The sequence below is a fragment of the Eurytemora carolleeae genome, unplaced genomic scaffold (genome assembly GCF_000591075.1).
Source record: "Eurytemora carolleeae unplaced genomic scaffold, Eaff_2.0 scaffold286, whole genome shotgun sequence".
Classification (NCBI taxonomy): Eukaryota; Metazoa; Arthropoda; class Copepoda; order Calanoida; family Temoridae; genus Eurytemora; species Eurytemora carolleeae.
In genome coordinates, this window is record NW_019396322.1 from 1 (window position 1) to 15,284 (window position 15,284).

The 15,284-nt window shown below is 32.0% G+C and overlaps 1 protein-coding gene across 1 annotated transcript; it reads left to right on the forward strand.

Annotated features, from left to right (window-relative positions):
- Nucleotides 1-625: 625 nt before the first annotated feature.
- Nucleotides 626-6,735, forward strand: LOC111700927 (uncharacterized; the record flags this gene model as incomplete). Its single annotated transcript, XM_023472011.1, is given in 10 exon segments — nucleotides 626-720; nucleotides 1,123-1,199; nucleotides 2,586-2,654; nucleotides 2,828-2,875; nucleotides 2,943-3,016; nucleotides 4,435-4,514; nucleotides 5,155-5,202; nucleotides 5,632-5,679; nucleotides 5,967-6,035; nucleotides 6,541-6,735. Coding segments are annotated over 10 exon segments (674 nt in total), but the record flags the coding sequence as incomplete, so codon positions are not given.
- Nucleotides 6,736-15,284: the final 8,549 nt, after the last annotated feature.

Sequence of the window (15,284 nt, forward strand, 5' to 3'; positions counted from 1 at the left end):
CAGTATCCTGTATCCAGTATCCTGTATCCAGTATCCTGTATCCAGTACCCTTCCTGTAGTATCCAGTATCCTGTATTCAGTATCTTGTATTCAGTATCATGTATCCAGTATTCTGTATTCAGTATCCTGTATCTTGTATCCAGTATCCTGTATCTAGTATCCTGTATCCAGTATCTAGTATCCTTTATCTTGTTTCCAGTATTCTGTATTTCCTATACAATGCCTTATCCTATAAATTATGGAAATTAGGATAATGCATTAGTGCATGCCTATGTTTAACAATTTTCGGATAGCGCATTAAGTACGGTTATTACCGTTATCCTAACATAAAGATAATGCAAAAAAAATTGCAAATTATTTTTAAGGACCCTTTTTTCTATGTTGAAAAGTATTTTCACCTTTTTTTATTATTTAATAAAGGCTGTACAAGCATTTCATGTGCCCTTTACCGCTATCCGATGTTAGGATAACAGCTATCCGCTTGCGAAAGGGTGGTTGTTAATAGCCTCCACTTCTAGTCATTTATTCAATGTTTGAATTCTAGATTTCAATTTGTTTCAAGACGACATTTAGTCAGAAGACGATATTTACCTGGAAAACGACATTTAATATTTTCCAATTTCAGGACGTGAAGGCAGCCCTGGAGTAACAATAGTTGATACTCCTGGATTTAACAGCAGTGTACAACAGCTTGAAGATATGGTTTGGACACTAGCAGAGGTGAAAATGTACAGTACATGTAAAAATTGCCAACCATGCAGTACCTTTCATATTTTTATTCTGCTAAAAATAATGTTCTCATTTTTTGAACTTCCATGTGGGTTTGTTCTAGTATTTAGATATAAGGACTGGATGAGTACAGAACTGTAAAGTTTACATAGAAGAAGTGAATGGAATTGTCCTGGTATATAGATATAAGGACAAGATAAGTCCTAAATTTAACCCTTAATGTTTAGATAGAAGAAGTGAATGGAATTGTCCTGGTATTTAGAAACAAGGACAGGATGAGTATAGAACTTCTATATTAACCATGTAATGTTTAGATAGAAGAAGTGAATGGATTTGTCCTGGTATTTAGATATAAGGACAGGATGAGTCCTATATTTAACCCTAAATTTTTAGATAGAAGAAGTGAATGGGTTTGTCCTGGTATTCAGATATAAGGACAGGATGAGCACAGAACTCGCCCGATCTCTTGCGTAAGACAAAAATTTTTCATTTCATTTTATGAGCAATCACAATTTTCTTTATAGTATGGAACCGCCTTACCAGGTTAGGTTGATTTGGTTGTTGAAAATATATATTTTAAGATACGAGGTGTCTCACAAAACATGTGAGTAGCAAGACGATTTTAGAAGTAAAATTCTAGATTTATTAATCACAAATTACCAAAGTACTCTTGGCATTTCCAAAATGCCGTCTACCTGTTTTGTGCTTCAAATATTGCATATTAACTGAGAAGAATTTCGTTCAATTTTCGACAATTCTCGTTTATTTGATCAAATTGAAATCAAACAAAGTTATTAATATCGACGGTAATATTGACAGCACAAAAACAGCAGACCACATTTTGGAAATGTCATGACATGAAAGTAGGTTGACAACTGAATGTCACAAATAAATTCAAAGTTCAAAGACGTCATTTAAGTCATCTTGCTATTGTCATGTTTCGTAGGACACCCTGCATGTCCTCAATTCTTTACAAAATGATAATTTTTATGGTAAAAAAAGATAAAAGTATAAATATGCAATGTTCATTTTTATATCTTTGTTAAAAAATATCTCTGTCAAATTGTGTTACTTGACATATTTCTGAAATTGTTAAGGGCACATTTTTAGAAAAAAATCAGTTTTATAAGTAACAATATCTCTAACACACTTTTGATAAATTGCAAACCCAACCAAGGGTTCTCCAATGCGTATATAGTATCATACAGTTAATTGCTCCCAGTCGAAGAAATAAAGCCTAGCAAATGCAATCCAAGATTAAAGCCAAACAATCTAGACCCAGTCCAAGAGGATATTGAACCCCGATTATGTTTGCAGCCTTAGTACAAGACAGGCTAGGCTAGCAAGGATATTTTTATCTGGAAATATCAAGTTGGTAGCTATTAAAGGGCAGTTTAAAGGGCGGAGCTTGGGTATGATTGATGCTGAAGAAAGGAGTGAAGCGGCATTTATCTAGCCGGGGAAAAAAGCAGTATCATCGGCCATCTTGTTCCCAGATCCCCAAAAACCTCGTCAGTTAGCACAGAGTATCTGATCAGAGGAGTTGAATGGAAATATATTGGCATTATGTGTATTTAGATCAATTTTAGGTGGTCCAACACTAATCGTTTGTATCTTTATAATGTAAATATAGTTTGTGTGCAACCATGCTTCATTATTCCACTCAATCTTGGCTTTTTACTGTTGAGTTCTATTTAAGACTATAAAATTTTAAAAGATAAAAGAAGACCACAACAATATATTTTCTGGTTATCACTGTAAAACATCATCATATATGTTCATGGATTTTCGAGAAAAAATTACATTTAAGACACTGTAAAATGCAGGAAATCTGTAGGAAATTATTATTATTTCAGTGCTGTTGGTCGTCTTCTTGGTAATGTCACTAAAAACTTGGCAGTGGTTATATCATTTTGGTCTTTCAGGTTAACCACTATTTTTCATGATTCACGGAAGTTAATAGTAAGATTTTGATTCCACTGGAGACAAGGAGAGGGATTTCAATTTCACTGGAGTCGAAACCTTACTCGAAACTTCTTTGAATCATTTTTATATTCATAACTTTTCTGTCTTTTTTTTAACAAAAATCTGATTTTAGTGCAGCCGCAGAGGAGGATAGGGATAACAGAAGAGTCAACAAAAAAAGGTAAAAAAATAACGTAAAAACCTTTAAAAACAAAAATAAATAAAAAACAAAGTTTGAATTTTTTTAGATATACAGATCAGATAATTGAGATGCTGAAAGATATTCTGGATACTAGAGAGGATATCCCTGTCTTTTACATAGGTTAGGATATGGGATATATATAGGTTAGGATACAGGATATATTGGTCAGAATAGAGAATATATATTTAAAGGCAGGGGTGTATAACTTTTAAAACTACACACACACAGCCTCCTAGGGGGGAAGAGGTGATACTTGAAATTGGGGGAGTGGGAGAAAAATTAAACATCAAAAAGCAAGTTTTTTTTTCCTTTTTCATACTTTTCTCCGAAAAGTCATTTTTTTCCTACTTCAGCGAGAGAAAAAAAACTGAGAGACTTCTGGGGAAAATGATTTTTCAAGAAAATATATTCCCCCCATGTTTTCAAGCTAAGATTCACGATTTATATTGCTATTCTATTATATTTAGACTCCCACTATAGCCCTCTATATATTTAGACTCCTACTATAACCCTTTATATATTTAGACTCCTGCTATAACTCTTCATATATTTAGACTCCCACTATAACCCTCTATATATTTAGACTCCTACTATAGCCCTCTACATATTTAGACTCCCACTATAACCCTCTATATATTTAGACTCCTACTATAACCCTCTATAATCTATATAATTTGACTCCTACTATAACCCTCTTTATATTTAGACTCCTATTATAACCCTCTATATATTTAGACTCCTACCATAACCCTCTACATATTTAGACTCCTACTATAGCCCTCTATATATTTAGACTCCCACTATAACCCTCTATATATTTAGACTCCTACTATAGCCCTCTATATATTTAGGCTCCTACTATAACCCTCTTTATATTTAGACTCCCCACTTTAACCCTCTATAAATTTAGACTCCTACTATAACCCTCTATATATTTAGACTCCTATTATAACCCTATATATATTTAGACTCACACAATAACCCTCCATTTATTTAGACTCCCGCTATAACCCTCTATTTATTTAGACTCCCGCTATAACCCTCAATATATTTAGACTTCCACAATAACCCTCTATATATTTAGACTCCCACTATAACCCTCTATATATTTAGACTTCCACTATAACCCTCTATATATTTAAACTCTTACTATAATCCTCTATATATTTAGACTCCCTCTATAACCCTCTATATATTTAGACTCCCACTATAAACCTCTATATATTTAGACTCCTACTACCCTCTATTGTCTATAAATTTAGACTCCTACTACCCTCTTTATATTTGGACTCCTACTACCCTCTATATATTTAGATTCCTACTATCCTCTATATATTTAGACTCCTACTACCCTCTATAGGCTATATATTTAGACTCCTACTACACTCTATATATTTAGACTCCTACAACCATCTATATATATTTAGACTCCTACTACACTCTACATATTTAGACTCCTACTACCCTCTATATATTTAGACTCCTACTACCCTCTATAGTCTATATATTTAGACTCCTACCACCCTCTATATATTTAGACTCCCACTACTCCCTGGCTGATGAACAGGAGAGAAGAATGTTTAATAAAGAAACATCAAAACTCTGGCAGTTTATTAAGGTAAACTCAGGAATCATTCCACATATGAGGAATGTGAGTTTAATGATTTCAAAACTTCTAATGAGAGTGTTTTTTCTATGTTTTGAACATCTGAATGTTATTAAATGTCCTAAAACTAAACTAGATATGTGATGCTACTTTGGTGTTCCAAACAATGTGATACGAAAACTTGCATGAAAGTGTATGATTACGGATGGGGACACTGCACTGCTACTATAATAAAAATTTTATGAAACGATTGCGTTCTCACTACATCGTAAATTTCATAATGAACGTCTTCTGTTCTCGTATTTATACGGCAATTAAGTTAAACATTGCAATTAAGATATTGTTAAAAAACAAATTCTGAAAAACACACGAAACCTCTCTTTCTATTTTTCTTTTAATCACGCAACCTCGATGAAACTAATTAAACTACAGGGTGTCCCACGAAACATGACAGTAGGTGAATAGTTTTGAATGTCTTCTTAAATATACTTTATTAGATATCCAAGACTTTTTGTGCAGTTTATTTAGTTAAAAAGTCTTTTATTAAAATATATTTTACTTTGAAATCAATTTAACTATAATACGTCTGCCAAACAAGATATTTCAAACTATTCACCAACTGTCATGTTTCGTGGGACACCCTGTATGCTAGGATGTTTCTCCCTGGGTGAGCCTACCTCCTGCAAAACTAAAGGCTCAGGTAAACAGCAAAATAGTAGTACAGAGATCTGAAAATGAGGAAGATATCTTCGTTTTTCTAAATAGAAAAGTTTCCTTCTTTGCCTCTACTGCGTAAATACGCAAGGCCCTTCAACACAGAAAACGCTTTTGCATGAAAATAATTAAGTTTTAGAAAACATGGAAATATTCATCACTTTTGTCCTAAGAAGATTTAAAGTTGTGAAATGGAAATTGACTTAAAATTAATTAAAGTTGTAAACAGCCCCTTTAAATATAATCTTGTGAATAATAATAAATGACACAGATTAAGAATATGCCTCTAGCCTCATCAAATCATTGATATATGTGTAATAAATAATAAACAATAAAAAACTAAATATGATCCTAAAGTCGTCTTTGAAGGATTATCATTTGTGAAACCCCTGTTATTTTTTTATTTTTAACAAAGGTTCGCAGAGTAAGAAGAAGGACAGGAGAAATGAAAGAGAAATGTCAGGTTAATTTAATATTATAGTTATTTTTATTGTTTTTTTCAGCATCAGTATCAGTATCAGTATCAGTATCAGTATCAGTATCAGTATCAGTATCAGTATCAGTAACAGTATCAGTATCAGTATCAGTATCGGTATCGGTATCGGTATCAATATAGGTATCAATATCGGTATCGGTATCGATATCGGCATCGATATCGGTTTCAGTATCGGTATCGGTATGGGTATGGGTATGGGTATCCCGTATCGGTATCGGTATCAATAACGGTATCGGTATCAGTACCACTATTAGGTGTATGAGGATGATAGAATGGAGTGGATGGATAAATTTACCAACCAGAAATCTATAATAAAACACCAGGTACCTTACACCTACCTTCATTCCTTCCTTCATGTCTACCTACCTACCTACCTACCCTTTTAATTACCATACATACCAATAGTAACCTAACATTCCTGTTGACCTACCTTTCTCCCTACCATCTTTCCGTTTACTAACTATCTACACCTCCCTTTCCACCTACCTACCTACCTACCTACCTTCCTACCTTCCTACCTAACTACCTCTCTCCTGACCTGCTTGACTTTTTGTCTTTTATTACCTAACTATACCTCCTTTCCCACGTACCTACCTACTTACCTACAGACATAACTCCCGACTTGCTTACCTTTTACTTCCTACTTTCTACCTTAATCCCCCTTCCCACCTATACCTACCAACCTACCTTAATACCTTCCAAGCTCTAACAAAAAATGCAAAAAATTATTAAAAAATTTATGAATTCGTGTTGAAGTATGGTGTACATACCTGCAAAAAGAAATGATATTTTCTTTTTCAAAAGTACTTCTTTTCTATCTTTATTCAGGATGATGAAATTATGGATTTACGAAGTTCAATCGAAGATCTTAAATCCAGATGTAGAAGATCATGAACAAAGCTCAAGAACATCAAAAAGGACATCATTAACATCACTAACATAATGACAATCAGGAACATTCAAAACACCAAGAACAACTAATATTACAAAGATTTGAAAATATAGCTTTTTAAATTTAAGAAATTCGCTTTCTTTTTTAATAACGCACAAGAAGTGAAGCTAAGATGTAGAGACAGTGGGAACCAGTTAAACTGTGGAAAAGGGAGACGCTATTTAAGCAATGTTGTATGTTATCATATAGTTCTACTAGTAGCATGCAAAGCATGGAAACGGGTATGTGCACAATTGTTATGTTTCATTCTATACAATCTGCAATCTGCATTTGACTGATTAAAATCATTACTTGAGTCTAACATTTGTCTTTCGAATTCACAGATTTAATGACACCACTGTATATTTGCATGTCACATTTTTGTGCGTCCACAATATTGTCATTCTTATTTGCGTCCCCATTTTGGAATCCTAAACAGTGAATTCGCATAAATGCGTCCTCTTTTGCAACCGGAACAATAGTTAATGTTAGGACATAATTAAGTTGTACAAATTACATTAGTGTACATTTACACTGCACATTGCACACTGTACACTGTACACTGAACACTGTGCACTTTGCATTGTGTAAAATGTACAGCAGCATTTGCTACAACTATTTCCTTGGAATATTTGAGTAAAATTCTAATTAAGTAATTTTCTTCAAACTCTGCATGCATCATTTTGTGCTTGAAAATGTCAATATGTATATTTAGTGGAAATAAGAAATTCACATTTTAATCACGTTTATACAAAAGTTAGAGTTCAATGCAAATCCAATTTAAAACTTATTTTTCGGTTATTAAGACTTTTTTTCATGATTTTTAATTGTTTATAAGTTACCAATATTAATTAAATTAGTATTTATGTACATATACCGTCATTTTCATAAATTCTTTAATTATTTGATAATCCACAATAACCAACATCACTTTTTATACTTAAAGGGACTGTAAAGGAACATACGACAGGGGGTATAGGCTGAAATCTAAGCATTTTAGGAGTTGATCTAGACCCGTAAGAGTTCTATCTGATGTTCCTGTCTCGAGAAATTAATGTAAAACTGTGTCAAATTTATAGTAAACTTTATATATATAAAATTGCATATAAAAATCGTAGATTTAAACGGATCTTGTTCAGCAAATACGCAATCAATCTGAAAACGACGATATCCCAGAGGAGCCTAAGTAACTTCTGTAATGTGATACGAACATGTGTAAATAATATTATCAATCATTAAATTCAAATAATAATAGGAGCAAACCAAAGTTATTTAGGCTCCTCTAGGATATGTTTTAAGACTTAATTTTATAGAACCATTTTTCTTGTCTCAGTACGATTGTATATAAGAAAGTCCTCGGAAATAAAGTCCTAAAATAGGTGAAAATGCATATTTTAGAACGGAAATGTAGCAGCAAAAAAAAAACACTCACATGGGGGCTGGTCAATGTTGGATTAACAATTTATATAAAAATCATTGAAAAAGTCGCAGGGCTCTATTTTCAGTGACAAGTTTTCCTGGAACTTGTGGAAATTGAAACTTTTTTCTTTATCTCTAATTTTTGTTCCCACGACTTACTTAATTTTCTAGAAAGATTATAATGTATAAGTTAATATATGCAGTTTATAAAGCTAACATTTTACGGACTGTTTACCCATAAAGCAAAAAGACTTGCAGAAGACGACTGAGCAGACTTCATTCAGTCTTTTCATGGTGAAGATATCTATTTAAACCTTATCCTCCTCTGTCTCTTATGCAAAAATCCATAATAACCACTTACCGAAAGAAACCTCAATTAAAAATAATAAATTTCAGACAGAAAAACAGGAATATCCGACATTTTTGCTGAGACGATTTAACTGGGTACCTCTGTAAATTCTGGTATGAAACGCGTTAAACTGGAGGCCGTAGGGTCACTTGTAAAATTACAACAACCATCCTATTAATAAAGTTACAAGAATAAATAGCTATCCTAAAGATATGCTATATCAAATAAGTTTTAGGTCGTTATTAAAGTTACATCTTTTGTGGTTAACCCTGTACCCTCTACATTTAATATTGTATTTTTTCTTGTTTGCTAACATATAACAGGTTGCAGTGTATGTAAACAAATTCCAGTCACAGCATGTATAGGAGAGAAGGGGTCTTCATATATGAGAGGTGGGGGGGGGGCAAGGTTTAGTCACGGTATAGAGAGGGGGAAGGAGGTCAGGTAAGGGTTTGGCACAACACATTATTTGATTTTTATAAAATCCAAAAAATAACATTTCTAATTGTAAAATCATAACATGTCCAAATTATTGAAGAGAAAAAAAATGCTATGAACGGTGCAAAGCCAACTGAAATAGACCAAGATTAATACTTCGTCAATATATCATGGGTTATGTTTTACAGTACTAGCTTGGAAACCCAGCGTTGCCCAGGTTACTCATGTTTATACCTGCCGTTTATCCGCGCTTGGTCTTACATTACGATTTTAGATATATTTCTCTATAAAAGTCGACCCACTTAACTTAAAATCTTAAAACCAAATCAAGAACATTCCCGTGGTTCTCCCAAGTTCCCCAATCAAAATTTGAGGCAAATCGGTCCAGAGGTTTCTTGAGTTATGATCAGACAGAAAAACAAAAAGAGATTACTACTTTATATTTATATAAATATATATACATACAGAAATATTGCAACATCTATATCCATCTAAAAATATGGAAACATCTATATACATACAGAAATATTTTAAGTTTCCAACTAAACTATCAAATCTTATTACACCAATAAATAAAACTTGAGAATCACGAAACCTTTCATGCAAATATCTAAACAAAGGAGAAACTAAATTAACCCTGTTTTCCCGGATAAAAAAAATGAAAGAAAAAATTGGAACATTTAGATATAACTGTTTGGGGCTAACTATTTAAATACTAATTTTCTATTATATTGATACAGTGATAAATTGTTCGACATTAATTTAGTAAAATTTGAAAAAAACATTTTAACCCGATAAGACTTTGTAATTAAAAAAGTAAATAAAACAAAGGCAGCTGCATTTTGCGTAATTCGTTATCTTCAATTTTAGCGTTAAAGATTCGCAAACATTTAATTATGCACAGACAGAATTCAAACATCTTTTCGTGTAAACGAGCCTATTGAAAATTTAGGTTTCTATTGCAAGCAAATTTGCACACAATTTTGACAAATTTCACGTTATTTTGTGCAAAAACGAATTTGACGAAAACGTTACCAAAATTGCTCGAGCAAAAAAAAATTAAGTTGATGTTGATGGAAACGTTAAAATGTTCAAATCGCGAGGCAAACAAGTATCCGATAAAGTCTCTGAAACTTGTCCAATGATGATGTTTTCTTCCATAGACTTAGTTAAAAGAGTAATCTCGGAAACCCTTTCATGACATCTTCTAAATAGAGGGATTGTAGGGTTTAGAGGGATTGTAGCCGGGAATCTATGTAAGAAAGTCCCGGGAAAAAAAGTTTCTGTAAATAAAAACTTTGGAAAAAAAGTCCGAATTTTCAAAAGTCCTTGGAAAAAATGTCACTGGAAATAAAGTCCTGTGTTTTGGATTCCTGGGACTTTTTTTCCTAAAAAAGTGTGGGGGCTTCCAATAAAGTCTCAGAAAAAAGTCCTGAAGAAAAGAAATCCGAGGAAAAGAAAAACCTAGAATTGTGAATCATGCATTTTCACTTGACTTTTTTTCCAAGGACTTTTTTGTATAAAATCATACTAAAACCAGAAAAAAAGTCCTAGAAAATAAAGTCTCGAATTAGGAGGACTTTATTTCCGGAGACTTTTTAATAAAAGGGCTTTTTTCCACAGGACTTTTTCAGTGTGAAATTTTAGGACTTTTTTCCACGGACTTTTTTGGCTGTTACCTGTAGACGTAAGTAAGGATTTATTCAATCAAGAACGGATGAGATATCTATGCTTTTTCTATCTGAAAATAGATTTTTTTCAATTTTGATTGACTTGTGCTTTTAGCTGCAGAAAGTATGGATGAAATGGTTAGAATTAAACACTTTACAAGCTAGACAAATGCAATGTGTTCCCCATTAATGATACGTTAAAGATTTCAAAGGGAATGCATGCCCCCTTTAAATGGGGGGTCACTTGAAAATATAACAACAGTTCCTTTACAGATAACTGTAACAGTCTCTTTAAGCTCTAGCTCTACCCCTTCAATCAGCTGGAGAACATAAACTAATAATTCTCCAGCATAATTGCAGTTCAAACTATTGAGTGCACGAAATTCCAATGAAAAAATGTTACAAAGGTTCCCCGCTCTGCGTTGTGTAAACTTCAACCAACGACATGATAGGTCTAGATTGCCAAATATTATTTCAGGACAATCGTAACTAAGAGTTTATTGTAATGTATAGCATCATGTAAAATATTTATTGGTAAGTTATATTTTAACGATGGTAAAGTTTTTCTAAATTAAAACCATTAATGGTAAACTTAATCGAATTTATCTTTATTCATGTGATCTTTATTGGTTATATTTGTAACATCGATAATATATTTGTTCTTTGTTTAGAAAATCGATGGTTAGTAACATCGATGGTATACTTGATTTATATTTATAACATCGATGGTATACTTGATTTATATTTATAACATTGATGGTATACTTGATTTATATTTATAACATTGATGATATAGTTGATCTATATTTATATCATAGATAAGATAATTGATCTATATATACAACATCGATGATATATTTGATCTATATTTATAACATCGATGGTATAGTTGATCTATATTTAAAACATATATGCGTATAATTGATCTAAATTAATAACATCGATGGTATACTTGCTCTATATTTACAACATTGATGGTATTATTGATCTTTATTTATAACATCGATGGTATAATTGATCTAAATTTATAACATAGATTTGGTATCTATATGCAGAACATCGATAAGAGAAGCTCTAGAATTACATCATGGTCTAAAACCAATTGAGGAAATAGGAAAAACCGCAGATTATTTTAAGTTTAAGTATAATGGTAATTGTTCAACTCTATTTGTTCTGGTAATTTTCTCGAACATGAAATCATTTTTAGCGAAATAATTTCCATTTTTCTAAAGATCTGTGCGTCAATTGACCCTTTTTTTAAACAAGTACGGTTTAAAACAATATATTTATATGTCTGTCTTTCTGATAACTGACAGTGTATATGTTTATCTGTCGATCTATCCGTCTTTATGATGATCTGTCTAAGTATAATACAAATGTCTATCTGTCCATCTTTCCATCTATTTATCCATCTGGAATTACTTATTAATTATTAATTACAGAGTGCTCAAGCCCCGCAAATTGCAAAATCAAAAACTGATGAATTGAGCCATAGTGATCAGTCCTAATAGGACGACGAAACACTTTGTCTATAGATTTATAAATAAAACTGTTAAGTCTATCCGTTTATCTGTCTGTATAATTATAAAATCTGTCTATGTGTCTGTGCATAATGTATATGTCTAATACACAGACACGGATATTACTCGTTCATTTGTCTGTCTTTATGTCAATAATGTATATGTATCTGTCAATCTATCTGTATATGCATCTCTCTTTCTGTCAATCTATCTGTATATATATATCTGTCTATCTGTCAATCTATCTGTCAATCTATCCGTATATGTATCTTTCTATCTGTCAATCTATCTGTATATGTATCTGCCAATCTATCTGTATATGCATCTCTCTTTCTGTCAATCTATCTGTATATATATCTGTCTATCTGTCAATCTATCTGTCAATCTATCCGTATATGTATCTTTCTATATGTCAATCTATCTGTGTATGCATCTCTCTTTCTGTTAATCTATCTGTATATCTATCTGTCTATCTGTCAATCTATCTGTATATGTATCTGCCAATTAATCTATATATGCATCTGTCTCTCTGCCAATCTATCTGTATATATATCTGTCTAATATATATATATATATATATATATATGTATCTATCTATCCATCTATGTATCTATCTATCTATCTATCTATCTATTTATCTATCTATCTATCTATTTATCTATCTATCTATTTATCTATCTATCTATCTATCTATCTATCTATCTATCTATCTGTCTGAATATCTATCTATCCATCTATCTCTATCTATCTCCTAGAATGGTTGTCCTATAACGGACTAGATTACTATCTGAAGACACGAAGTTAAAGAATAGTTGTTTAAGTACCAGGATCCAGACATATACAAAAAAGGTCAAAAAAGGGCTCTGATAGATGACTTCAAATGGGTTCTCAGGAATTAAATAGGATTTTAGATGAATAACATATTTAAAAAAATGGGCTCTAAAGGCTTCATTTTATTAATGGGCTCTTTTTTATACTTAAAGGGACTGTAAGCGTAATTTCAAATGACTCCCTGCAATGATGGCAAGAATATTATAATATTGATTTATAATTCTTACATTCAGGGTGCCACTGTGATTAGGGCATTGTCATATTTGCAGACAGGGTCGCTTGAAATTATGCTTACAGTAAATACTGTCCCTTAAAGTCTTGAAAAGGTTCCAACATGGTTCAAATGGGCGCTGATAATTTAAATTTCCTTGTTTCTTAGTTTTCGATCCTTAGAACCATCTTAGCTAAACTTGGAGTGGTTCCTAAAAAGTTTAAGAGTTCCTCATGATGAAACTGAATGATCTGTATGGTTCCTAATAAAGTTTAAGAGTTCCTCATGATGAAACCGAATGATCTGTATGGTTCCTAATAAAGTTTCAGAGTTCCTCATGATGAAACTGAATGATCTGTAAAATAGTTTAGAGAAATTCAGGTTAATAAGATATACTGGGGAGAAAATATTTTTTGGATGCTATTCTTCTGAAAAGCAAGTGATGAAAAAAACTTAATTTGTTTGAGTTTTGATGTTTTAAATTTGTTTAATGATTGATAAAATGGTTCTGAAAATACGTATATATTAAAGGGTAAAAACGTATATTGGTGACCAAATTTTTTTGGGGTTATTATTCTTCTGGAAAAAATTCAAAAACAGAAATTGTTTTGAATTTTTATGTTTTAATGTTCTGAGTTTTGAGTTTTTGTGTTTTTTAGTTTTGAGTTTTATGTTTTCATGTCCTAGAGTTCAGAGTAAGTGTATACTTATGAACGGGTAAAAAGCTATGTTGGAGAGTAAACATTTTTTAACCAACAACATTTTTGGGATATTTATTGTTTTGGGGAAAACTATGGATGTTGAGTTGGTTTTAGTTTGTTAGGTTGGGGTTGACATATTTGCTAGATCAGATAAATAGTTAGGAATGGTTAAGAATTGTCTACCCCCCCCCTGTTCTTTCAATAAACTGTAAATCCTTTTAATGATGTTTAATGAATGGGAAAATATATAAGAGAGATTATAGTAAAATTCTAAAGGGTCTCAAAAGTCACAAAACGCATTCTAAAAATAAAATATTTGTAATTGATGAAGTTAGTCTAGAACTATTATCAGAATATCAGAATGTGATTAATTTGACGACTGATAGGAACAGGATTGTTTGATTGTTATAATGAACATAAAATACAGGAAATATTTAGTTTTATCATTAAAAATATATAAAATTACTTGGAGGAAGAAAATTTAGCGAGAGCATTTTATTCACTTCTAAAAGAGCATATTTTAAGTTTCTCCCTGCAGTTGGTTTAAAAGAGCATATTTTAAGTTCCTCCCTGCAGTTGGTTTAAAAGAGCATATTTTAAGTTCCTCCCTGCAGTTGGTTTAAAAGAGCATATTTTAAGTTCCTTCCTGTAGTTGGTTTAAAAGAGCATATTTTAAGGTCCTCCCTGCAGTTGGTTTAAAAGAGCATACTTTAAGTTCCTCCCTGTAGTTGGTTTAAAAGAGCATATTTTAGTTCCTCCCTGCAGTTGGTTTAAAAGAGCATATTTTAAGTTCCTTCCTGTAGTTGGTTTAAAAGAGCATATTTTAGTTCCTCCCTGCATTTGGTTTAAAAGAGCATATTTTAAGTTCCTTCCTGTAGTTGGGTTAAAAGAGCATATTTTAGTTCCTCCCTGCAGTTGGTTTAAAAGAGCATATTTTAAGTTCCTTCCTGAAAACACAAATGCTCACAATTGAAATCCGGGAAAAATAAAATATCACTCAAAAATATTATTATCATCAAATTCGATCAAAATATTGGAAAATCAATTAAAATTGTTTACTCAAAAAGACCACAATAAAACGGTTGGAATAACATAAAATTTGAAAAAGGTTTAAAATTCTATACTCTTTTGCATGACAAACTGTTGTCATGCATTAGTAATTTACAAATAACATACTTTTTTTCTTAAAGCTATAAACTATGTTTTCATATATCTAAAGAAATATTATTCAAATACTAAAAGCTAACGAAAGAAAAGTTTTTACACATGCGTTGCAAAGTTGCAAAGTTGCAAAGTTGTGTACCGAATTGGCACAGAAATTATACAATAAGTTTGTGCAAACTTAAAGAAGTGTTTGCAGAAACTTGCAGAAACCCAACTCCTTCCAAGTTTAGCAACTTCTAGCAAATTCCAGAAAACTATCGAGAAAGGAAAATAAATATGAAGAAAAAGGAAACGTGAGAAGAAAGCACAACTATTAGAAGCAAAATGCGAGTAGAATA